Raw genomic sequence first — 26,056 nt, 5'->3', positions numbered from 1 at the left:
CGAGTTACACGGCTCTAACTCATAAACTACTGGAACGTTCTGTCAGGACCAGACACGTCAGGCCTGTACAACATGAACCCAACAGCTGGCCATCCAACTGCCAAACAGAGTGTAGACATAATACGGATTCTCCATACTACAGGACACTCAAACAACCCTACCAACCCCACCCCTCACTCCAGATTCTTCTGCCAAAAGACCCCAAAAACGAGTGGAAAAAAACTTAGCCATAAATGCAAACTTCTGCCAATTGAGAGAGTATTTTCCCTTGAAAAAAGGAGAAAAGGCACAAGGAGGAAAATATCCAGAAATCAATGCCACACCAACGTTTACCGTTGAGAGGGCAAGAGGTATGAATCAAAAGATAATTCTGTACTGCTCAACAGGACCCAGCTAGAAGAATGCTGATTCATGAATCTGAGCCACTGTCTTGGGTGGTTGGACACTGTCTCCTTCCTCTACGTAAGATTTAAGAGGCCATAAATCAATGAGAGCTATGCTTTTGGCCTCTGATGTGAGAGACAGCAGTGAAAATTTGGTTTGGTTGCGATGGGCAGAATTTCGAATGGGAACTACAGAGTTTGGAGCCCAGGACACAGACTGGGTTCCTCTGGCCAGCACCGGATCCATCAAGGCAGAATGTCCTAAGAACTCACTTCACCCTCTGGCTCTCTCTGAGACAGGAAAGACACTAACTCAGGCAACTGAGCCATGGTCTGAGAGGAATCACCAACACACAACTCATGCATTCATGTACTGAGCAAACATTGATTGAGAGTCTACTCAACCCCAGTCGCTGAGCTGAGCACCAGCGATACAACGATTAATAAAATAAATTCAGTTCTGAGGGAGGAAGATGGAATTCAACAAGCTGTTCTGCAGCACCTAGGTGATTACAAGTGTGATAATTGTTACTCAGCTCCTGTTGACTGTTGTCACGTGGGAGTGGAGATGGCCTGAGGGCCAGAGCTGACTCTGAATGGCCTTTGTTCCCTTTTTTTTTAAGAACCAAAAGGCCAGAATGGGAGCTCCAATAGCAAGGTCAGACCAATGGCCCGTACAAACTTGCTCACACCACCAAAGGGAAGCAACGCCACGTGATGCCATTAAAAGCTATTTAAGTCTTTGGATTCTGAGCCTGGCAGTGAGGCCTATTCACAACTGGATAACAGAGGATAAAACAAACACACAATATAATCCCTCCCCAAATACACGCATACTAATGCATGAGCCAGAAACATTGTCTCTCTCGCATTTTCCCTCTCCCTCACACATACGCTACTTTATACTCATCTATGTATGTAACACACACCATCACACGCGTGACGCATACTCTCAGCCTCACACCTCCAAAGGTGTGTTCACATCACATCAACACATCCACACACACACACAGAGGCCCCCATACCAGGCTGGCTGCTCCACTCCTCACTTTCTGGGGTGCAAGCAGTGGGTCGGCCCTCTGGATCCTTTCCTTCTTCTTGCTTCTCCTGTGGAAGGCAAGCCTGATTCCTGTCCTCATGGGTTGGGGTGAAGCCCCAGCCTCTATTCCAGGCCCCTGCCTGGCTCTCTGGTCACCCGGTATTCTGCCCCAAACAAGGGGAATTTCTTCTAGGCTACCAGCAGGCACAGAGCTCCAGTGGGCAACCCTGACTACGTGGGCACAAACTCCCATAAGCATACAGCCCCTAGTTTCACAGTCTGACTACAATCCTCCTCATTCCTCAGACCTGCTGTGTGTTGATTTTACTTGCCCACTGGAGCTTTCATGCTCTGTCTCTTCCAGCTTCTCTGCCTCTGGCCTCCTGACGGGGCTCCAGTGATGGAGCTTTTCATCTGCTACTCATCTACTTGGGTGCTGGTGTATGTGAATGTGACTTAGCCCTGACACTAGACTGAGATGGAAGCCCCAGAAAAGCAAAGAGGGTGACTTAATCATTTTCTTCTAACTCAGTACAGAACCTGAGTCAAAATGGGACCCCAAAATACGATGAGTGAGTCATCATGTGTCTTCTCTGGCCCAGCCCCACAGCCCGGATTAATGGAGAGGATAGTGGGAATTGACAGGTAGCCTCTAGCCTCCCCTTCCCCTCCCCACTGCCCTCTTCCTACCAAGGCCTCAGGCTCTGACTCCTCCTCTGATGGGCTGTGGTATTCCCGGCGCTTCCTCTTCTTCATGGGTTTGAGAAGCTCAGAAGCACTGGTGCAGGAGTTCTGGCCTGAGGAGTTCTCCACTATGACCGACCTGAGGGACAGATGGCCTGAGAGAAAGGACCACCCACCCTACACCACCCAGTCCTTCTCCTAAGCCCTGAGCAGGAATGGAGAATGGGGGGGCCCCAAGGCAGAGCAAGTAGGGTTGCAATACCCTCTCCCTTACCGCTCTTGGAACAGTGGCGGGCAGTCATCATTGGAGGAACCAGCAGGATCTGGACCCACGCTTTGCTGAGGTCCACACTCCTGGCACTGACAAGCACCATCATCTTCTGGGGGATCCTGGGGGGGATCTTCTGGAGGATCCTGGGGAAGGTCCGCTGTGGGGGCCAAAGGGGCCTCAGGCCTCCCATCCATCACAGCCACACTCAGGCTCCGCCCACCTCGGAGCCCACGCCCCCTCTAGCTCCCCTGGACAGGCCCCCAACAGTCTTCTCTATCTCAGGACCAACCCCTGGACGCACCCGCAGGACCCAGGCCACCCACTCCATCCTCCTCCACCCCCCACACTGGAGACTCCTCAGGGAGCTCGGGCCTCGACCCACCCGGGCAGGGCCCCAGCCTGGGGACTGGGGGGTCCTACCCGGCTGCTGGGTGCCCGCATCGCCACCTCCCGCCGGGGCCTCGCCATCTTCATATTCGGCCACACCTTCGGGCCGTAGCTCGGGGCTCGGGGGCTGCTCCGCTCCTACCATGTTCAGTGGTGCGTACTCGCTTATCCGGAACTGGAGCGTGGGAGGGTCTGAGGACGGGACTCCTGTACCCCCTCGACCCGCCTCTGATCGGCAAGGTCCCCTCCCGCCGCCTTACTCCGCAAGGCTCCACTCCGGGTGCCTCGCTCCAAGCCACGCCCCCAGCAGCCCGCCAGACCCCGAGCGCCTCCACCCAAGCCATGCCCCTGGAGTCCCTCACTCAAAGCCGCACCCCAGAACCCCCCCATCGCGAGCCCCTTCCCCCTCCTTCGCCTCGGGCCCCGCCTCCAGCCCGCTGGCCCCGCCCCACAGGTGGGGCTCGCAGGCCCCCGCCAATCCCCACAGACACTGACCCGTAGGCCACTCCCAGGAGGCGGGGCCGCAGCCTCCGTCCACTCCAGGAGCCGCACGGTGGTGGCGCTGGAGCTGGCCGCAGGCGCCGCGCTTAACTGCGGCAGAACGGTGGCCGTGACAGGGACGCTGCCGGCCACTCGCTCCGGAGCGCCCACATGGATCGTCTCCCGCGGAAAACAGGAAACATCCAGGGCACTGCTGGGCAGGCCAAGGGTGGCCGAGCCGGCTGCGAACAAATACACAGACATGTCAGAGGTGAGCCTGGTGGCCCTGCCCCATGCGTGTGTAGGCAGGTGAAAGTATGTCCTTCCCGGGATCCACACCTCCCTCCAGGCCCCTGGCTTGGCCCACCTGGGATGATGAAGGCAGTAGCCGGCAGGTGAGAGCTGGAACCTGGACTGTCTCTGGCCACCAGGTGCACGTTGACCTCTCCTGTGGAGGGCCCCTTCAGTGTCCTCAGCATCTCCATTTCGGCATTCCCCTCCATCCTGGTAGGCCTGCAAGCTGAACACGACCCCCAGGGAGATTAGGGAGGGAGCAGGCTTCTTTGAGGAGGAACTCTTCACCCTCAGGTTGGCAACCTGCAGAGAAAAGCCTCAGTCCTGAGGAGAGCAGGGTGTCTTAGGAGACCAACATTAAGTCTGGCTCCTGGCTCTAACCAGGTCACCCAGGTGAGGGCTCTGGCCAGGCCTTGCATCTCCCCCAGACTCTGGAAGATGGGCATGCGTGAGGGTGTTTTGTAAACTGTGATGTATAGGTACACAACTGACTCTGGGGAGTAGGTCTCAGGTCAAGGTTCTGTCTGGCCAGCTGTCAGTGACAGAGCCCAGGCTACCTCTGAACTCCCCTCTTCTCAACCCCCACCTCCAGCCTCACTAGGATCAATCTCTTCTTCCTGGGGATTTAGAGCCCTCAAGTACCAGGTTCGATCTCACTCATAAGGTCCATTTTCCTAGGAGGTGATCTTTCCCAATCACATTCTTATATTCTTACATGCCCCCTGCCCGCAATCCTTCCAACCCCAAGCACAGAGTAAGCACTATAACATCCGTTGAACAAATGCATACATGTGGAGAGCAAAGAGGTGTTGTTTGAGAACCCAGGCAGTGCATGACTTTTCTATATAATAAAGCAAGGGCAAAAAAGGTATTTAATAAAGAGGTTGTTGAACAAATAAATATATGGGGGAAAAAAAAAGACCTAATGACATAACTATACTTAGGATCTATCTATCATTTACTTAACTCCTAAAACGTTTTGGCCACTGTTCTAGTGCGAGTCTTACCATCACTGTCCAGAATTTTCTGTGATGATGTAAGTGTCTTATGCCTACATTGTCCAACACACTAGTAGCCACTAGCCACATGTGGTTACTGAACAACTGAAATGTGGCTAGTGTGAATGAAGAACTGAATTTTAAAATTTTTATTTTTATTATTTTTTAGAATTATTCACTTTTCAGTTTGTTCGTTTTTTTTTCCTCAAGATTTTATTTATTTATTTGACAGAGAGGGAGACAGTGAGAGAAGGAACACAAGCGGGGGGAGTGGGAGAGGGAGAAGCAGGCCTCCCGCTGAGCAGGGAGCCCGACGAGGGGCTTGATCCCAGGACCCTGGGATCATGACCTGAGCTTAAGGCAGACGCTTAATGACTGAGCCACCCAGGCACCCTAGAACCAAATTTTTTAAATCTTAAATTAAATTTAAATAGTCACAGTGGCCATAGTTACTGTGTTGGACAGCAAAACTTTACATATATTATAATTGGCCTGTCGTCTCTACTTGCAAAACACATCTCACAGTCTGACTTCTCTCCATCTCCTTGCTTCCATGAGAGTCCCAACTGCCATCAGCTCTCCTTGGACTTCAGAAACTGCCTCCTACCTCATCTCCCTTCTTCCTCTCTTGCCCCCTACAGTCTATTCTCCAGTAAGAGAAAGCTTTAAAAATGTAAGCCAAATCACATAATTTCCCTACCTAAAATTCTTCCATGGCTCTCCATTGCCCTTAGAATAAAATCAAAGTGCTTCCCCCTATAGAATCTGACCCCTGTCTTCCTCTCTGACCTCATCCTCCACCACTCTTCACCTGTTCTCCACCCCAACAAATACTGGTTTCCTTCTACTCATTAACAAATGTTCCCACCTTAGAGCTCTTGATCCTTGTTCTCCCCTCTGCTTAGAATGCACCTCCCTAAGCTCTCTGCTTGGCTGCCTGCTTCCCATCCTCCAGGCCTCGGCTCAGTGGTCACCTCCTCAGAAGAGGTCTTTCATGGCCACTCAGTTTAAGCAGCATACCCCTCACCCACACCACTAGCGCTCAATCCATCACTGTGTTTATTTCCTTTGCATCCTTCATTATAATCAATAATGATCTTCATTTACTTATTTGTGTGTGATCAGTCATCCCCATAGAAATATAAGTTCCATGAAGGCAAAGACTTGTATCTGTCTTGTCCACTGCTATACAGCCAGCCCCTGGATAGTGCCTGCACACAGTAGGTGCTAAATAAATATGTGTTGAATTTCAGTAATTTCAACTTGTTGATAAAAAGCTCTGGATGTGTGATTGATACCTGGTTGCTTTAAGGAGTTGGCAGTCCTTGACAATGGCTTCTGGCATACAAGTTAAAGGAAAACATGGCCTCGGCTCAAGACAGACTTAAGACAGTGTGAATCTCAGCTCCAGCACTTAACACCCGTGACTCTGAGTAAGTAGCTTACCTGACTTGAGCCTCAGTTTCCTCGTGTGTAAAATAAATCCAGTAATGATATCTACCTCAAAGTGTTCTGGTGAAGATCACATGCGAAAAACGTGTGAAGTCTCGGTAGCAGCAGGCTTTCAACAAACACCAATCCACTCCCTTTTAACAGAAATTCCAGGGAGCTTGGTAGCTTCTGGCCGGTAACATGGAAGCTGCTTGCTAGCAAAGTCAGCTTGGAGGGGTTGCTGTCTCTCCCACCCTCCTCCCACCTGCTGTTCTTGTGCACTCATTTATTTCCCAGCTTTTCCTCCCTAAAACAGAGAGTCCATCCTCTATATTATATAATCAGGTAGGTGAAGGCTAGATATATAACCTGATTAATGAAGGCAACATTCAAACCAAGGTGTGTTTCCCTTTGTTAAAATTATAAAATAGAATTCCCTGAATTTCAATTCTAACTATTTTGCTTTGCACAGCTGATGTACTTGTAGCACTTTAAGTTCTTTTAGATAGAGTCAATCTTTTAATTCAAAACCTTGGCAGTCACTAAGAGTGAGTGTGGTTACTCCTGGAAGAACGTGTTCCTGTTTCGAAACCCCCCACATGTTTCGGGGGTGTCCAGGAAGGGTGGCCGAGGGGACTGCCCTCCTGCTCAGGTTTGTTGCCCTTGTTTGCAAACACTGTAGGGCCAACTAGGTGTCAGCTCCGTTCTGTGCTCTGGGAATACAGTCTCGAAAAAGACAAAGTGCTCTCAGGAAGCATATATTGTAGAAATAAGGGCTAAGGCTGGGTTGGAAATGTAAATGGGAAAGCCGTCGTGCGTAGGGGCATTGAAAACCACAGAACTGAGTATAAAGAAAAAGGTAGGAGCTTTGGAGCTCACCAAGATTTACAGGATGGGAAGAGGATGATCTGGTAAAAGAGCCTGCCTTCAGGTCAGAGGGAATCCAGAAGAGTCTGAACTTCTGGAGGACACAGGAGGAATGTTTTCAGGACAGTGGGACTGCTCAACGGTGTGAAATGCCACTGACAGATCAAGTGAGGGGAGGGCTGAGAGCTGACCACTGGGGCAAAAAGGGGGTCCTTAGAAACCTCGACAAGAGCCACTTCTGAGGAGCTGGGGACACAAAAACCAGACTGCAGTGGATTCTAGAGAGAGATCATGGATTAGTTCAATATTTACTGAGCACCTACTATGCGCCAGGTACTGTTCTAGGCAATGCAGATTTGTCAGTGAACAAAACAGACAAAAACCTCTGCCACAGACTCTACATTCTAGTGGGGGAAGCTGACACTAAGGTTTGCTCCTCAGGAGAATGGGAGAAAGGGAAGTGGAACAATGGGACTGACAACTCTCTCAAGGAGCTCGTGATGTGAAGGAGAGCGCGTGGAATTGGGGGATGGTGTTTGAAGAGTGATGTGGTCTCAAGGAAGGGGCGTGGGGGTTTGTTGGTTTGTTTTTAAATAGGAGATGTTAGAGCATGTTTGTACCTGATGAAAATGAACCTATGGAGAGGAAAAAATGGGCAGTGCAGGGGAAAAAGAATAATTCTAGAAGACAAGTCCTTGAATATGCAGGAGGAAAGAGGATCCAGTGCACCTGTGATGTTGGGACTCATCACATGTACTTGTGGGCTCCTGGCTCGCAGCACCTACTGCTTTGCTTCTGTGTTCTTCCTCCCCAGCTAGACCAGGAGTTTTTCTGAGGCCTGTGACTGCTTTCTCTGTGATTTGAATTCACTCTTCCTCTCCTGCTGCCACCCCTTATGTTTGCAGCTCACGCAGCATTTTCATAAACACTGTCTCACTTGGTACACACAGCAGCACAACCAGTCTGAAATGGCTCCCAGGCCCAAGCCACGTGCCAGGAACCCATCCACTCCTACCCTTACGGCCTGATCACACCCTCAGAACCCCACTCCTGTGTCTTCTGCACATATTGTTCCTTCTGCTTGGTACCTTTCCACATCCCATAGGTCTGGAGAAATCTTAATCATCCTCTAAGATCCACCTTGAGTAACACCTCTTCTTTGAAGCCTTCCCGGAATCCACCCCCAAACAAAGTTAATCATCCCCTGGGCTGTGTTCCACTCCACCACAGTCTAACTATGCATTAACTTGTCTGTCTCCCCCAGAGATGGAACAAAGCAGCTGACGTGCAAAAAAGCCTAACAGAGAGGCAGCACTCAAATCGTCACTGAATGAATCAGAGAGCTGGGAGTAAAAAGTGGTCAACGTTATAAGAAGCAGTGGTGCTGAAATCCATACAAGGTTTAGCCATTCTTGCCTTCGGGGCTGGAATTCGATTTCCCGGGGCTGTGCTGCTCAGAGGCTAGGGTTAAGGTGGGAGGTCCCAGCCCTAAAGGTTGTCACGGGCAGCCCTCAGCTGTCACCTTCTCTGGGAACTGCCCTCAGCCAGGGGAGCTGCCTCGCCCAAGTGCCCTCTCCTGGAAGCAGCCATCCTGTTAGACCAGCTGATAAGGGGAGGAAAGGCCTCACCCCCCTGCCTCAATTTGGGATATCTCAGCAGGGCCCTGTCCACTCCAGAGCTTCCCCTGGGACAGGCTGAGGCCTCTGTTGAGACTACCTTGGCTGTTCAACTTCTGTCCAGCACCTTGCTGTCTTCCCTGTCCTACAGGTGATATTCGCAAGGGCATTCCGGTACACCTGCGCTCACATCTCCCTCCCAGAGTCTGGTTCCAGGGAACCTGACCTAAAATAGCCATTTGGGTCCCCGGGGCCAGAGAGGTGTCTGGCACATAACATATGCTCAATAAATATTTATTGAATGAGTATGTCTCTGTTTATTTTCTCGTCGTCTCTCTGCTAAGGTTCCTCCCAACTGCTTGCCCTTCAAGGCCTCGTATACAACAGACGCTCAATAAAAGCCCTGGCTCTAGGCGTTGGGGGTGGGGAGCAACACACACTCAGAGCCCCAGCGAGACTGAGCGCCACAAACTTGAGGCCTGCCCCCCGCAGCTGCGGCCGGGACGCGAGGGAGGGGGGGCAAGCCAGCTCCGGGGTCGGGACCGCAGCCTGCGGGCCCTCGGGGGACCAGCACACAGGGCGGCGGGCGGGGCGGCCACTGACCTGTCGACTCCGTGCAACGGTTACTTTTTAAGACGCCAAAATGGCGGAATTATTTTTATTCTTTCTCGTTATGGCAAAATAATAAACCCCATTTCCCGTTATAAAAAATCGGAAATCAATGGTAGGAAAAAGAAAGTTTGCCAAATGACCCATTTCCTAAGAAACCCCAAAGCCCGCCCTCTACACCTTCCGTGGTATTAATGAAAACTCTTAATTGACTGCATTTCGCTAATATCGGAGCCGACGCCTCCCCCGCTCGCGGGCCCCAGCCCCGCAGCCGCCGGCCCCCGCCCCGCAGCGCTCCACCCGGACCCCTTCCGCTCCGCTCCCCCGCTCTCCTCCCCAGCCCGCGCCCCCCGCCGGCGGCGTTCGCCACAGGCCGCGCGCCGGGGCCGCGCACCGGGCACTGGCGGCAGGGCAGGCGGCAGGGCGGGCGGCGCCCCGCACCCCGGGGCCGAGCCCCCGCCGCGGGCTCCCTACCTGCGAGGCCCGCCCGTGGCCGCCCGGCGCCGAGCTGCCATCCGAGCCCCGCGCCGCGCGCGCCTGCGCGCACGGGGGGCGGGCCCGCCTCCCTGCAGGACGCGGGGTGCGGAGCGCGCGCCGAGCGGGATCAGGGGGCGCGGGTCCGGCCGCGTGGGCCTGGTGGCCTCTCCCCGCAGCCCGCGACCCGACGGCTGCGCGGGCGAGGCGGGTTGAGATTCATCCTGCCCCCCGCCCCCCCCACCTCCGCGTCACGGCCAGCAGCGCGCCGCGGGGCCCGCCGAGCCAGGGAGCGAGCCTGCCGGGCCCCAGCTGAGTGGTCAGTGACAAAAGACGGGGTTGTGCTCCCGCACGAACCCCGGCTGGGTCGCTGCGGTGTCCAACGCCTTCCCACCGTGCCTGCCTCCACGCCCTGGAGGAGGGGAGCCAAGGAGCGTCCGAAAACGGCCTCCGAAGGGTGAAGGGCCGCGCGACCAGAGGAGAGGCCGCCCAGGGTGGCGTGGGTTCTGATTCCGACCCTGCCAGGCATAAAGGGCAGCATTAGCCGCGCCTGCGTTTAGATGGCCCTATTGCCATGGCTGCTGGTGTGACCTGGAAGACATCACCTTATCCTCCTGGTACTCCATTTCTCCATTTGTAAAGACTCACTTTCTTGGCATATGGTTCTCGTTGTGGTGTTACCTTGAGCAAGTCACTGCTTCTCTGTGCTTCAGTATCCTTGATCTAACTAGTCACATCTCTGTTGTTGGTTCTTATAGCACAAAATACCTCTATTTACACATATCACAGCTGTAGTTTCACATAGATTTGTGTAATTGGAGAGGTTAAGAGACTGCAAGCTCCGAGAGAGACAGTTTTTGTATCCTTAGCGCTCAGCTGGACACTGAGTGTGGGTGCTCAATAAATATTTGCTAATATACTGCATGCGGATAAAAACAGGGAAACTCTTGATACAGTCTAGAGCCCGGGGCCCCTCTCCCACACGAAAAGATTTAACCTAATCCCTTATTTTACAGAAAAGGACACTGAAGTCCATTTGGCCTAAGGTCATGGCCACAGGTCAGACCTCCAGGCTCCTGACTTCCAGTCCAGATGAGAGAAGGTTCCTAATTAATTGTAGGCAAATTCCCCAAATTGTGACCATCGGGTTTAAATTTATGCAGACTTTATTCTGGTTGCCACGCCGACGCATTACATGTGTTCTTCTTTGCTGCAATGTCAATTTTTAATCACATCTCGTATTATTGGGAACAGAACTGCATCAGTTGAGGACGCTGGTTGCCATAACAATGGAGGTCTCTCTATGCACACCGATACGCACACAACCATCCGCTTTTTCTCTCATCTCTACCCAGACTGCTTGTTCTAGATTTTCCAAAAGGTTTATTTTAGGTATCCGGATTACAAGACAGTGATGAAACTACACAAACACATGACTTCTCAATTACAAATGCGTCTTGCAGACAGTGATTCAGACAGACGAGTGGAATCTGAGCTAGCAGGATGTAGGAACCAACATGAGTTGCTGAGACATTATTGTTCTGCCCATTAACAGTCTTAACAGGTGGTCCTGATACTTTCGGTGGTCTTGCTTGCCTGAGCACCTTCAGGGATGGAGAGCTCCTCAAGTTGATGTGATTTGGGGCAGGTTGTTTCTCACACAGCCAGTGTTTCTTCTGCTTCTCCAGAATGCCCTCAGGAGCAAGGGAGCAAGTCTAGTCCTTCCCTCAAGTGACAGACCCCTCTTTTACAAGTCTGTAGCCCCCAGTGTCTTCTCCAAGTTAACCTTCTACCCAAGAGTGGACCCAAATTTGTTTGAAATGTTAATAGAAACACTGGGAAAACTGTTGTAAGCAGCCCACACCTGTCTCTACAGAATTTAATTCACCATTGAGGCAGTCTATGTATTTTAGGAATCATCAAAATGTGCCCTTTATAGTTCAGTGTGAAAATACTTCTGGTTCCAACATGACAGACTTCACTAATAGGGAAAGAGTCCTTTCTAGCATAAACACCCCAGAATCCTGGGAAAAGTATTACAAGAAAAAAGCAAGCAAAGGAGGAAGAAGAGTAAATTCATGGCTGAAAGGGTAACCAGCAGGAGTCAGAAACAAAAGAGGGAAACAGAGCAACGGGGTTGGGGTGGGGTAAGGGTGGCCTGGTGTCTCTCTTGTCCTGGAGGTGGTTCTTGATGAGTGACAGGGACCAGCTGCTAGGGATTTGGGTTTCATCACACACTTAATGGCAGGAGATGGGATCTTAAGTCCAGGTGATACTGGGAGTATGAACTTAAACCAGTGTAAAGACTGGATACCTCGCATACCTAGACTATGTATTTGTGGGTCCATAGTGGGAAAGGCAAGGGAGACCCAACTTTCCAAATATGATCAACTTCAGGTCCTGCTCTCCCCCAGGCCATGGGTTTATGTTACCCAGAACATTAGACACTGACATTTTATTTGGCTTTGGGAATGGAAGCTTATGTTTGTAACCACTAGAACTTGTTTCGGTGAGGGCCAGAGCCTCAGCTATTTCCCTTACCCCCACCCTGCTAAATATCTGAACCTTGTTCTTTTTTTTAAAAGATTTTATTTATTTATTCATGAGAGACAGAGAGAGAGAGGCAGAGGGAGAAGCAGGCTCCCAAGGAGCAGGGAGCCCGATGTGAGACTCGATCCCAGGACCCTGGGATCATGACCTGAGCCGAAGGCAGACGCTTAACCATCTGAGCCACCCAGGTGCCCCTGAACCTTGTTCTTAACATACTGATAGAATTCTTGTCTTAGGACACTGAGGTACCCAACAAAAAAGAATCAATCAAGGCATATTCATTTTCTATTGTGGAACAAATTAGTGGCTTAAAAAAAGCATAAATTTATTACCTTGTCGTTCTAGAGGTCAGAAGCCCAAACTGGGTCTCAAGGCGTTTTATTTCCCAGTACCAAGGACTTTCTTCCCAAAGAATTAGCCTGTCAGTGGGGACAAATACCACTTAGGAAAGGTGGTTCAAGAACCTTAAGTCTCTGGACAAGACATTATGTTGCTTTGCTCTGGCTCATGTGCTCCAGGCCATCTTCTGATTTCATTTTTCAGATACCTTCCTGTTCTAGTGCTCTTGGGCTGCTAGGACAGAACATCGTAGACTAGACTAGGTGGCTTACGACAACAGAAACTTAGTTCTCACAGTTCTGGAGGCTGGAAAATCCACGATCGAGGTGCTGCAGATTTCATGTCTAGTGAAGTCTTCCTGGCTTCACAAATAGCCGCCTCCTTGCTGTGTCCTCACATGGCAGAAGGTGCAAGGAACTTTCTGGAGTCTTTTATAAGAGTGCTAACTAATTCCATTCATGAGGGCTCCACCTTCATGACCTAATTACCTCCCAGAATCCCCACCTCCAAATACCATCACATTAGGGATTAGGCTTCAGCATGAATTTTGGGGACATATAAACATTCAGTCCATAGCACTTCATATCCCATAATCAGCTATTTGGAATGGGGTTGCTAGGGATTTACCTTCCAATCTCCCTTCTTCTTCCACTCAAGGAACACATTGGCTTTCTGGTACAAGCCAGGTACTTGGACATTGTTAGCCAGATATGGGGGTGGCAGAGTGGGTGGGTATCTCCCTCAGAAAAGCTTATCTACTGAGAGGCAAGAATTAACTCAAGAAACTCTTCCTGGCTTTGGATAGCAAATGAAAAAAGCCAACTTCATCAAGTAAGTGTAATGTTTTATACTTTATTCAAATAGGAAATATCTACTTGTTATCTGTTAGGGTCATGACAGGAAACATGGCACACACTCCAACTGAGTAAATTTGAAGAGAATTTAATAAAGGGTCTGTTTTTAAAGGTCTGGACAGGTTGTTGGAAAATCACAATTGTTAGCTAAAGATCAATGGGACTAGGAAAAGGGGACAGTGGTTACCAGGACTTGAACAAGAGGGCTGTGTATAGAAGACACTATGCCCTTCCGATGAGGGCCACCTCCAGCCTGAACTCTACAGGGAGGGAGCTGTTGGAAGTACTCCAATCTTAATCTTTCCCATATCCTATTGCTGCTTCCTAATGGCTGAACCTGATCAGAAATCAGAGGGCAAAGGAATATGTGGATGCAGCCAATGGAGGTTAGCTTCCTGGGGCTCAGAATAGGCAGAGGATTGAGGGGTGATGGTGTGGGAAGGCCAAATGTCAAGTATCTGTTTAGGCAAAATGAAATAACTGCCTGTTTTTCCTTTTCATACATCTGCAGGTTGGTGGATTTAGGCTGGTCTGTTTCAAGCTGTAGGTGGCGGAGGCTAACAGACAGCTTGGTCCCACCTGTCTCATCTTCTACCAGCAGGCCCACAAAGGGATATTATTCTCATGGTGATGACTGAGATGCCAAAGACCAAGCCCATTTGTGCAAGTGCTTCTTAAGCCTTTAGTCATGCTGTATGTTTCCTATAGCTGCAGTAACTAATTACCACAAATTTGGTGGCTTAAAATAAAAATGTACTACCTCACAGTTGGAGAGATCAGAAGTCCAAATGAGTGAGGGCATGTTTAGCCTGGAGAGGACCTTCACAAGGTCAAGCTGTGGGTAGGGCTGTGCTCCATCCAGAGGTTGTGGAGAATTTAGTTTTCTTGCCTAGTGGTCCTTTCCATTTTCAAGGCTAGTAGTGTAGCATCTTCCAGTCTCTAATTTTGCTTGCTTTCACATCAACTTTTCCTTATCTTTTTACCTTCCAACCTCCCTATTGTAATTACAGTGAGCCCACTTGGATAATCCAGGATAATCTTCCCATTCCCAGACCTTAATTTAGTCACATTTACAAAGTTCCTTTCACCATGTAAGTAACATACTGACAGGTTAGAGGGTTAGAAGGTAGGCATCTTTGGGGAAGGGGAGGGTAATATCTAGCCTACTAAACATGCTGTGCCTGCCAAAATTCCACTGGCCCATATCAAGGGACAGGAGGTACTCTGCTCATGAAGGGGGGATATACAGAAATATATGTAGATCTGTTAAGAGAATCTGGCAAGGCCTTTAGTACACGTTTATTGAATGTTTTGGACCATTATGACTCAGGGTATTACACTGACCAGCTTATTACAATCACAGCCACAGCTATCCAAGCTGGAGTTCCTACTGGGTCTGCAGGGGAATGTCATCTACAGCAAAGGTGGACAAAAGCTGTAACTTAAGATCTTATTTGCTCATTCCAATTATAATGCTGTTGTGTACTCATTCTACAATCACACTGAAATTTACGCTCTGAATTTCCTTCTCCCTCTATTCCCGTTACCCAGAGCAAGAGGACACATTATTTGCTTTAAACTCTCTGAAGGAACAGAAGAGATTCTGTAGGGGTATTAAAGTTTCCTCACTCCTTTGCCAGAACTGACCCAGAATTCAGCTGAGCATCTATTAGGGCAGGTTGTCCACATACTACTTGCTCTGCTCTGAGCAGTCTTTTTTTTTTAAATGATTTTTTAAAAAGATTGTATTCATTTACTTGAGAGAGGGAGCGTGTGCTTGCACAAGCCAGGGGGGAGGGGCAGAGGCAGAAGCAGACTCCCTGCTTGACAAGGAGCCCAAAGCCTGGCTCGATCCCAGGACCCCGGGATCATGACCCAAGCCAAAAGCAGACACTTAACCGACTGAGCCACCCAGGCGCCCCTGCTCCGAGCAGGTTAAAGCAAATCTGGAGTGCTGTCTCTTACTAGCAGGCGGTACTCTGTAAGAGGGACCCTGACCACCCAGAATACAGGGAGACAACGGAGATGGTTAGGGGCTTTAAAACTGCTGTGCTGAGACAGCTGAGGGGATGTTTAGCCTACAGGAGAGGACCTTCACAAGAGCAGGAGGAGTCTGATCTGGGGGGCCTGAGAAAGATCCAACTAGAAGCGATGAACACCCAAGGGCCCAGACTGTGCTTGCTAAATACCATTTCCAAATAAAGATAACCCGGGCTCCTTGGAGAAATGGGTGCTTCCAGGTCTGGGACTAGAAAGTTGAGCCTGGAAATCTTACCATACTAGAAAGCAAGGAAACTTGCTAAGATTATTAGGGCTGCTTCAATGAACTCAGGAGGCAACCTGAGTTGACTTCCCCTGACTAAAGATAGAATAAGGCGACACCAGTAAGGAGAACTGCCACGGACTGAAAAGTGTTTAAAATCATGGGTTCATGGTTTAATGGACTTAGGCAAAGATCATCAATGCCTGCCAATGACAAAAAGATACCCAAGTAGTTTTGGGAAGGAAACCCAACCCTTCCCCTGAATCTGATAAAGCCTCCAGAATAATGGGTCTTAAACTTGAGCACACACCAGAATCACTTGGAAGGCTCATTATAACAACACCTATGGCTGGGCTCCACTTTGTTTCTGATTCCGTGATCTAGGGTGGGGCTTGAAGAAACTGCGTTTTAAATCCCCAGAGGATGCTGCCGATGTTACTGGTCCACGAACACTTTGAGAACCATTGTTCTTAGGTCTAGAAGATACTAGATGATACCATGAGAATGCAATCAGCAAAATCAAGACTGAAAAACTCCTCAACAGTGACCTTCAACAAATATACTGCAAAGAACAAGAAATTGAGAAGATTTAAGATGTCTTTTAGAGGTATATAGTGAACTACTTTCAGCTGGAATGTCTGGGATTTCCTTCAAAATTATCTGGAGAGTAAGCAGACAGACCTATATTGTTAAAGCTGAGTAAGTATCCAGGAGGTTCATCACACTATTCTCTAGCTGGCGTCTGCAATCTTCTAAAATCAAAGGAACAGCAATATATTTAAATAGCACACTCAAGGCTGTTTACGAATAGCTAAAAGTAGTAGTGGTCACTTACTCTTAATACTTGGGGCACCATATTCAGCAACTCTGCTTGGCCTAGCTTTTCCTCAATTGGCTAGAAAAGTTTGAGGGTTTGACTACTTATAGAATGTTTTAATAAGAGCAGCTGATCTTTAAGGAGTGACTCTGCCAAGTGCTTTGATAACAGCATTTACCCCCACAACAATACTAGAGGGCACGGTTTTCTACGTGAGGACGCGGCTTATTTCTATTTCATCTTTTCATCTCTCATCTATTTCAAGTGCCCCCTGCTCCCTCTTTGGCCCTGGGCTAGAACCACTCTCTTGCTTTCAGTATATGGAGTACTAGTTGATGCCAACAAAGCTCGCCCTTCAGCAGCTTTTTTTTTTTTTTTTTTTAGGATTTTATTTGCGAGAGAGAATGAGAGAGAGTGCATGAGAGGGGTGAGGGGCAGAGGGAGAAGCAGACTCCCTGCTGAGCAGGGAGCCCCATGGGACTCCAGGATCATGACCTGAGCCGCAGGCAGTTGCTTAACCAACTGAGCCACCCAGGCGCCCCCTTCAGCAGCTCTTAAATTTGAAAATGATCGGCTCCCTCCCTAAAAACAAAAACTCCTTCTTTGAACCTTATTTATAAGACTGTCTACTCACAGAAGTACTGACTTACAGGTAATTATAAAATGACTAGATAAGATGCATTGAGGACAGTCTCATTGTTGTGGTATTCCTGCTAAAAATGCAATCATGAGGAGCAATCACACAAACCCAAATTGAGGGAAATTCTACAAAGTCAACTGTCCTCTACTCTTCAAAAATGACAAGGTCAAGAGGACTGGTCCAGGTTAGAAGAGACCAAAGAGCCAGGACGACAAAATGTGGCAAATGATCCTGGCTAAGGTAAAGGATATTAGCAGACAACTAATGAAACAGAGCTATGGACCATGGAGTAGGAACTACTTCACTGATGCTATTTTTTGTAGGCACTGTAGTTACATAAGGAGTGTCCCATTACTAGGAAATAGTTTTCCGGGATAAAACAGCAAGATATCTCTACTTTCCTATGATTCAGGAAAAAAAATATGTAAATGAAACAAAGTATAATTAGTGAATGTGAAAAGGGTATACAGTTTTTTGTACAGGTTTTTCCTATTTATCAAAATAATTACTTGAAAATATATGCATTCTGTACTTTCTGGGCCTCCCTTAACCTAATTTCTTGAGTGCTTTTCACTAGGAATTATCTGACATACACATTGCTTTTTTTAATGCTTTTGGGCTGTTAGGAACTGAACTAGGATTTAAATCCTGCCTATGCTTATAAATCTTCACAATTCTAGGACTTCCTTAGAAATATTGAAAATAGGTATAGGAGCGCCTGGGTGGCTCAGTCATTAAGCATCTGCCTTTGGCTCAGGTGATGATCCCAGGGTCCTGGGATCGAGCCCCACATCGGGCTCCCTGCTCCGCGGGAAGCCTGCTTCTCCCTCTCCCACTCCCCCTGCTTGTGTTCCCTGTCAAATAAAAATCTTTAAAAAGAAAAAAAAAAAAAACCTTTAAAGGAAATAGGTATAAATAAATATTAATAGTAAATATTTAATTACGAAGTTTCCTAGTGTTTGAGCTGCAATACTGTTATTTGCCTTTGTAAAATTCAAATTAACTATGATGAAACTACCTAGGGAATATCAATTTTTCTAGATTTGCATCTCCAGGAGCAGCAAAAAACTAGCCATCTTGGCTTCCTCCAAGGGGTCAAAGGTGGAATTTGCTCTATTAACCCTTTTGTATTTATCTTCCGACTTGTGAATTAACCACGATTCCTTCCTGTTAAAGTATAAAAAGTTAATTACCGGGGCGCCTGGATGGCTCAGTCGGTTAAGTGGCTGACTCTTGATTTCAGCTCAGGTCACAATCTCAGGCTCCCGGGATAGAGCCCCAAGTCGGGCTCTGCGCTCAGTGGGGAATCTATTTGGGGATTTTCTCTCTCCCACTTGCGTGCTCTCTCTACAATAAATAAATAAATCTTAAAAAAAAAAGTTAATCATTTTGCTGTAACACAGCCAAAAAAATCTAAACAAGCTATTGAGGACCTAGAAGATTACACAATCCCATCAACTCATCCTTTTAGCAAATAGAGCAAACATACGTAGATCCATCTTATTCAAGAAGTGGTATCACTCAAAGAAGTTTGAACTTTAACGTGTAAATTGATAAGGAGGTACTAAACTATGTAAATACTCTATATTCTCATTGTTTGATTTTGAATATTAAAAGTAGTACTTTTCATTCCTGTCATACAAGCCAAGGGATTAATTACTTGAAAAAAACAATGTCGGTAATGAAAAAGTATACTTATACAGGAGTGTACTAGTCAGCCGTTTAAAATACCAGATCTCTAGGTTTTAAGTAAAAACAAGCTGCAGAACACCACTCATGGTAAGAACAGCCTGTTGTAAGGAATAGGCTTTAGGACCAAAGCCCAGGCAGAGACAGATACTATAAACAGCAGCTACCTTACAGGGGGCTCAAAGGAAAGATACTTTATGTTCCCAAGTACGTATTACTTTTGCAATTCAGTCAAAACTTAAGAACATTCAACTGCCATAAGACTGAAATTCGATAAAGTCAGAAAACGCTTCCTAAAAACAAGGTAAATAACAAAAATGTGAAGTTTCCTAAATGTAAACTGCCAAAGTTTAGAGTGCTCCAAGTCTTAAATTAAGGAAATTAGGTTAAGGACTTTGGAAAAGGTGATTAAAGCTTTCTTAGTTTTCCTGAGAAATAATTATGGAAAATGTTCAAATTGCTACAAGGTAACAGGTAAGAAAATTTAATGTGAAAATAAAGCAGGACAACACTAAAGTTTAGTATGCTTAATTCTTCACAGTAGCAAATAGTATTTATTATGGCACTATTCTAAGTACCTTCCACTTATTAACCTTTATTTTTTATTATTACTATTATTTTAAAATATTTTATTTATTTATTTGACAGAGAGAGACCACACAAGCAGGGAGAGTAGCAGGCAGAGAAGTGGACTCCCCGCTGAAGAGAGAACCTGATGTGGGGCTCGATCCTAGGACTCTGGGATCACAACCTGAGCCGAAGGTAGCCGGTTAACCAAGTTGCCCAAGCATCCCTAACCTTTATTTTTATTTTGTTATGTTAGTCACCATACATCATTAGTTTTTGAGGTAGTGTTCCATGATTCACTGTGTATAACACCCAGTGTCTAACCTTTATTTAAAAAAAAAAACTTAAGTAATCTCTTTCCCCGATCTCTAGGGGCTCAAACCTACAACCTTGAGATCAAGAGTCACATGCTCCACCAAGCCAGCCACCCACCCTAGATGCTAACCTATCTGCACAACTCATGGCTTATTCTTATCATTTCATGGATAACATTCAAGCACAACTGTTAAAGACTTGCTCAAGATAAACCATCCACTGTGTTGATCCTAAATGCAGGTCTCTGAGGAACTGAAAACAAGACCTTTTTCTCAAGTCAGGAATGGCCTGCCAGTGGCAACTCTAGTTCAAAATAACCATTTGCCAAATATTTGGCACTAAGTGGGAATACAAATAAATTCAAAACGACCCTTTCCCTCAGTAAGCATTTTATTGAGGAAATAAAGCATAAAGGGGGTTAACAAAGTGGAGGAAAAAGAGATACCAAAATGAAGGTATAACAACACAGGACTGGACCAGTAAACCACAGGAACTGGGAGGACTCAAGCTGGCCTTAAAGGCACTACGGCATGTCAATCAATATTATCCGGTCAAAGAAAGGGGAATCATGATGTTGCTCATTTGTTTTTGCTCTTTCAGTTTAATATTCTATCTGGGCACAGATGTACACATGGCACGATGTAGATGCTCAGATCCTACTTGTAAGTTAGCAAGGAACTGAACATTTCAGTCAACTCTGTTCTCAAGCAGGCCAGAGTTCTAGGGCTTTAGCATATTCAATGATGCAGAGGTCCATAGGTATGGACTAGGACTGGACTTTCACTAAGCTGGTCTTTGCCATTACCAGAAAACTTACGGGTGTAGGCATTTACCTTACAATTACCCACTTTGGGGGCAGCTAACAATGTAGATAAAACCTGCCTATGACCATGTGATGTTTTACTAACACAAGAAAGCCCCGTTGAAGGATGACTTTACAAAGTCAAATTTCACACTGTGATATTCCCCCCTCCTTCCTTTTTAAAAGGCTATGGTTTTAAAAGCTTTTGTTTTTTCCCTGAAAACAAGAGAACTTTGGTCAAAGCCAATTCTTAAACCAAATTCTGAAAGCCAGCTGGAGACACGCCTCTTCATGTAAGAGTTGTAATTTGTTTTTTCAAGTAGGCAAAATAATGAACTATGACACCAGTGTCTTCTCTCAAATTCTGGAGTTTATACAGGAAAAAAACCCATTTCTTATGAATATCTAAATTTTACAAAGTATGAAAGTAAAGAAAATAAGGTCATGGAAGAAGCATCAACCTTTTAGGGCACTACATTCCTAAGAGTAGGCTCTAAGATTTTATAACAGGAAGCCCAGAAACTTCTCAAAAACAAGTCTTTCTACTCAATATCAAGTACTCCCAGCTACTCTGTGATTTTGACACCTAAAATCTTTGACTCAGTTTTTTTCAAGCAGCCTCATTTTATCAGATATGCCTTCTGGATTTATTTGAACCTACAAATCAACTCTAGTAGATTATGATGCTTTCTAGTCACACCTGTGGCATGATGACACTGTTATCACCATGCCCTACTATATAGTACAACCCAGCCCTTGATACCTTAGTGACAGCTCCTAGAAGAAAAGAAAGCGGAGTCAAATAACCTACATCCTAGTTTCAAACCAAGGTTAATGAGTGCTTTTAAATGAAGTTAAAGCACTTGAACAAAAAGATACAAGATAATTCGTTTCTCAAACTGCAATTTCAACTAATTAGGTCTACACATATATGGACTAACTGGTTACCCAGTACCTCCTACAAATTTGCAGTATACTTTGGCTTCCACAGAGGAGTATTATACTTCATAATGAAGTACAGAAAGTTTCGGGTTTACCCATGTAAATTCTTCTCAAGCCAACCACACGTTGTAAAGTTACAAGGATGATCTAACCAATTATTACATAACCTCATCAACTACAAGGACTGATTGTTGAGTAGAATTTTACTTTAATCAGCAACTGATCTTACCAAGCAACCTATTAAGTGCCTGTTAAATGTAATGATCTTCCAGCAGAAAATGCAGTATTTGCTTTTCCACTTTGAACAATATGCTAAATTTCCAATCAAAGAAAGGCTACTTCCATTTTTATATAACATTAAAGACCACAGAACCATACTCTAACAAAGCACCAATTACACTGACCACTCCCAGAAGGTGGAATTACTAGGCTAAACGGGATCCCAAGTGTTAAGAACTTCTTCAAGAATTTGATCAAATTTAAGTTTGAAAAGTTTCATTATTTAAAATCTACTAACTTAGGCAAAATGATGTAATTGACTACAAAACACCTTTTATTTTTAACTTAACTCAAAGGGGCAGATAGACTTTGGCAAATTTGATTAACAGCACAAAATGTTATCCAAATGGAATAATTTATTGCTGGTCTGAGGCTTGCCTTCTTTTACACATGTAGAATTTACACTGTTTCCACAAAGAGCAAATTATCAATATTTAAAGGAATTTAATAGTGACCTATTCAGTAAGGCAATCATCTTGGTAGCAAATTTTTATTGAAATCTTACATAACTCAAGCTTTATAAAAAGCCAACATAATTGAAAATCGGGATCTCCCTCTAAAGCCTTAGGTATTCAAAGCTCGAAACGGTTAATTTAAAAGCAAACAAAACAACAAAAATCCCTGCAGCAGATCCTGCTGAAATACTTAAAAAAAAATCTAAATGAGCTTAATCTTTACAAAAGTTATTTTAGCTCAAAAGCTATAAAATCAAAGTTATCTTAATTCTACAAAGAAGGGAGAGGGTCTTCGACTTCATGCCATTTCTTTAGAACCTCATTTTTTCATCAAATTTGGCCACAAATCAAATTCCTTTGTGCCCCCATTTTCAGGAGATTCCTCTTGCAGAAGAGGCCAAGTACAAACATGGAAGAATAACTGCCTAAGCAAGTAGGAAAGTGTTCCATAATAGTGTGCAAAGAATATAGAGTTCTAGGTTAATCTCTGGAACTCGATCTGGACCGTGATCTGGACTTTGAACGAGATCTAGAGCGGGATCTTGAAGCTCTTTTTGGTGGAGGGGACACAGAACGTGCCTTTGAGGGTGGAGCAGGTACGGGTGAATTTGAACGAGACTGGCTTCTTGATCTAGATTTTGACTTTATATCACCTTTTCCATTTTCTTTGGGGGAACGAGATCGAGAACGAGACCTGCTTCGAGATTTCTCATACTCCTTAGATCTGCTTCGAGAGCGCGAACGGGAGCCCCGATCAGACTTGGGCTTAGATTTGCTTTTTGATCTAGATTTCCTGCCTTTTGATCGAGAACGTGATCGACCTTTGCTCCGAGACCTGGATCTGGACAAGAAGAGTTGGATTTCTCTTTCAGTACCTTGCCAGAACATACAAGTACAGTAACAGAAAAAGTCAGAAGAAAATCCTAACAGCTTAATATTTACCGGGAGCGACTTTTTGAGATGCTTCGAGATCTACTGCGGCTGCTCCTGCGACTCCTACTTCGTGACCTTCTTCTAGACCGTGACCTATAACCAGAAGCATAATAAAAACCTTAATCTCAATACATCTCAACACAAACTTTCGTGTCGTTTACAAAAAATACACAAGCAAAATATAATTGTTTACTACCAATTAAATCCACCTGAAAGCATCCTGGAAAAGAACCCAATGATGCACGATAAAAAAGAAACAAATACCGAACTAATTTCAATTAAGTCTCAATTCAAGTACTGCCATTTGAGTTTTCTTTGCCCTTGGCAAATATTGTTTCCTCTCCTCTCCCTATCTTTCAACAAATTACCTTGATCTGCTTCCAGAGTAAGATCGCCTATGGCTCGTTCGTGGTTTATCCTCAATGAGCCTAATATTTCTGCCATTTATTTCTGTACCATCCAGTTTATCCAAAGCACGCTTCATGTCAGAATAGGAACGGAACTCAATCACGCCTTCATTTGTGCGTTCTTTGTGAGCATCCGCATAGGTTACTTCACCTGCTTGTCTCATGAAATCCTAAAAGAGCAACAAGACTAGTCAAACCTAGAAAAGTAAAGAAAAAGATCTACATACTGTACTTGATTCTCAGAAATAAAGTGAAACAAAGACCTACCCTTTAAACACTAGCCATATCATTTTTATCTCAAATTATAGCACGTACCTTTAAATCTTGCCAACTGCAACGACTAGAAAGGTTTTCTACAATAAGCCTGAATTCTGTACGAACAGGTGGTCCATATTTGTCTCTGCCAGAGGTTCTCCGACTGCTGTATCCACCTCCACCACCTTTATCACATGAAGAGCATAATTAGGTGCTTTGTAATGATAGGGATGCATGTTTTTTTGAAAGTTAGTACAAACATATCAACTTTTATTTACTGGAGTAGGACTTTGCTATTATATTGCTAAACCTTCGATACAGTTGTGATTTGCCATAAATTAAATTAAGGGCAAGTCAAATAGACTAAATCCAACTAAACTCCTCCTACAATCTGTTAGAGAGTGACTGCTCCTTTATTCAATTTACCTCGCTAAGTTTTATTTTACAGAACATTGTAAAATATAAAACTTAACTGATTACATGCATTTCTACATTTTACAAAAATGTTTACTAGTTACACTAAGTACTTACATCACAGTGTGAGGTTTTTGGTGGTGGTTTGGCCACAAAACACGCAAGGTAACAGTCACCTAGTTCAGATTAACCAGTTTTGTCTAACCCTTGGAATCCTCACCATCACCCTGCGTCTAATGGCAAAAGGCTGCTGTCGTCATGGCTTCCGGTAAGGTCAGCCAAAGGGTCATAGGGCAAGGGTCACACAATGTATGGAAAAGCCAAGGCCAATCAGGAAAGGCAGTCATCTTAGCCTCAGTGGACACAGCCTCAGCCCCATTGGTCACTTTCAAATTGAAACATCAAGGACTTGTTAAAAAGTTTGAATTCAACATGCAACAATTTCAACATCAAACATTTAACATAACCAAACCCCTCCCACCTCCTCCCAATAACATGCCCCACACTAATTCGAATACAGCATAAAGCGTATTTAAGTCTACTTTGTGGTACCATACCACATTACGTCAAAATAGTATTTTCCTTGGCCCCCGCCAATTTTAATAACTCTAAGACCTAAACTTAAAGCCCCTCCCTGACCCCCCCCACCCCCCCCACCCCAGCCTGCCCTCACACTTCTACGCTAACACATTCACATTTCTAGCTAAAGCACTGTCCGGTAAGCAAGGGGGATACAACAAATACAGCCATCCCTCGCTTCCTCCGTGGGCAGGGCCCACGACAGTGCTGACAGGGGCCCAAACCACCCCCCTCCCAACTTAGCAAAAGCCAATAAATAGTAATAATAAAAAAACCCCAAACACCCCAACCCTGCTAGGCAAAACCCACAACCCAATCCCCGCGCTCCGGCGTCCCGCGGCTGCCCCGGGCAGGCGTGAAGGCAGCGAAGCCCGGGGACACTGGAATCAATGGACCCCTGCCACCGCGCCTGCCCGGGCTGGGAGGCCCCACCCCGCCCACCCTAAGCCTGCGCCCTCCCCCCAGGGTCCCAAGGACGCGGAGCGCGCGGGGGTGGGACTCACTGCGGCTTCCGTAGCTGTAGCCGTCGCGATCGCGGCGCGGGCCCCGTGCGTGCTCCACGATCACGCGCTCGCCGCAGAGCTCTTTGCCGTTCAGCTCGTAAACGGCGTCGTCGGCGTCGCGGGAGTCCTCGAACTCCACGAAGCCGTACCTGGGGGCGGCGCGAAGGCCGGGGACCGGGAGGCGTCGTTAGGCCGGGGACGCGCACGGGCACGCCCCCGCGGCCCCGCGCGCGCCCCCGCGGCCCCGCGCCGCCGCCATCTTGGAAGGCCTGCCACGCGGCGCCGCGGCCTTGGCCGGCTTCCGTCCGGCGGGCCCCGCCGCCGCCAGACCCGGGGCGTTGCGGGAGGACGCGGGCGACCAGGCCGACTCACCCATTTTTGAGGTCTATTTCGAGGAGGCGGCCATAGCCACTGAAAAAGCGCTGGATGTCCTTCTCCCGGACGTTGTAACTAAGGCGTCCTATGTAGACGCGCGGCATGTCCGTGGCGGGCAGGAGCCCCGAAGGCTGGCTGTCGAACGGCGGACCGCAAGGCAAAAGCCGCGGTGCGGGTGCGGGGACGGCGAGAGCCCGAACACGCGCCTCACACCGCAGCGGCGGCCGAGTCCAGCCACACAATGGTGCGCGCGCGCCAGGGCTACGCTATAAGGGCGGGCGAGCTGGGGGCGGGGCCGGCGCGTGACGTCAGCGCGCAGCACGTACCCTCCCGCGCTGGATCCCTGGGCTCGGGGTGACTTGCAGGTCCACCGTACGCGAAGTTTCGGGGAGGTGAGGTTCTGCTCGCTCACACTGTTTTCAGCACCCATCTTTGTAAACGCAGTGTCCTCCCGTCGAGCCACACACTTGTCTTCTAATTTGTACTTTCTAAAAACTTCCTCTCGGTGATCTCTCCCGGTACAGGCGCTCGGGAGGCTGGCCAAG

General features: G+C 47.0%; 2 protein-coding genes and 1 long non-coding RNA gene across 11 annotated transcripts in view; 1 reads left to right on the top strand and 2 right to left on the bottom strand.

The window, feature by feature from the left end:
* Positions 1 to 19,987, bottom strand: part of L3MBTL1 (L3MBTL histone methyl-lysine binding protein 1) — a 43,959-nt gene extending 23,972 nt beyond the window's left edge. For 8 of the 9 annotated variants that reach the window (XR_010405854.1, XM_064573201.1, XM_064573198.1 and 5 more), the window contains exons 1-7: positions 9,534 to 19,987; positions 3,612 to 3,764; positions 3,260 to 3,486; positions 2,798 to 2,939; positions 2,381 to 2,534; positions 2,113 to 2,245; positions 1,409 to 1,490 (exon numbers count right to left, since the gene is read on the bottom strand). Coding sequence is in view for 8 of the 9 variants with exons in the window: in XM_064573201.1 (XP_064429271.1) it covers positions 1,409 to 1,490; positions 2,113 to 2,245; positions 2,381 to 2,534; positions 2,798 to 2,939; positions 3,260 to 3,486; positions 3,612 to 3,747 (874 nt within the window). In the remaining variant the exon portion in view is untranslated. The remainder of the gene's footprint in view (positions 1 to 1,408; positions 1,491 to 2,112; positions 2,246 to 2,380; positions 2,535 to 2,797; positions 2,940 to 3,259; positions 3,487 to 3,611; positions 3,765 to 9,533) is intronic. The other variant, XM_064573196.1, reaches the window with a different exon arrangement.
* Positions 19,988 to 22,064: 2,077 nt separating this feature from the next.
* SRSF6 (serine and arginine rich splicing factor 6) lies at positions 22,065 to 25,763 on the bottom strand. The gene is made up of 6 exons (XM_045885783.3): positions 25,509 to 25,763; positions 25,137 to 25,285; positions 23,701 to 23,825; positions 23,347 to 23,555; positions 22,988 to 23,071; positions 22,065 to 22,886 (listed from the first exon to the last, which is right to left on the bottom strand). The coding sequence occupies exons 1-6, from the start codon at positions 25,613 to 25,615 to the stop codon at positions 22,526 to 22,528; spliced, it is 1,035 nt and encodes a 344-aa protein (XP_045741739.1). The 5' UTR covers positions 25,616 to 25,763; the 3' UTR covers positions 22,065 to 22,525.
* A 69-nt stretch (positions 25,764 to 25,832) lies between these two features.
* Positions 25,833 to 26,056, top strand: part of LOC129046086 (uncharacterized) — a 112,051-nt gene continuing 111,827 nt past the window's right edge. The window contains exon 1 of the long non-coding RNA XR_008506814.2: positions 25,833 to 25,903. This is a non-coding gene — a long non-coding RNA (uncharacterized LOC129046086). The remainder of the gene's footprint in view (positions 25,904 to 26,056) is intronic.

Source organism: Mirounga angustirostris, unplaced genomic scaffold, assembly GCF_029215605.1.
Source record: "Mirounga angustirostris isolate CCGP_5_RB_7025 unplaced genomic scaffold, mMirAng1.0.hap1 SCAF_10, whole genome shotgun sequence".
NCBI classification, from domain to species: domain Eukaryota; kingdom Metazoa; phylum Chordata; class Mammalia; order Carnivora; family Phocidae; genus Mirounga; species Mirounga angustirostris.
The sequence above is the reverse complement of the archived record's forward strand: the minus strand, read 5'-3'. Positions and strand labels throughout refer to the sequence as shown.

Excerpts from the sequence above, each read along its gene's own strand:
- SRSF6 (XM_045885783.3), bottom strand. The coding sequence starts at position 25,615 with ATGCCGCGCGTCTACATAGGACGCCTTAGTTACAACGTCCGGGAGAAG. Across the intron at positions 25,286-25,508 it reads GAAATAGACCTCAAAAATGG|GTACGGCTTCGTGGAGTTCG; the intron begins GTGAGTCGGCCT and ends CGCCGCCCCCAG. Across the intron at positions 23,826-25,136 it reads CTACAGCTACGGAAGCCGCA|GTGGTGGAGGTGGATACAGC; the intron begins GTGAGTCCCACC and ends CATGTGATAAAG.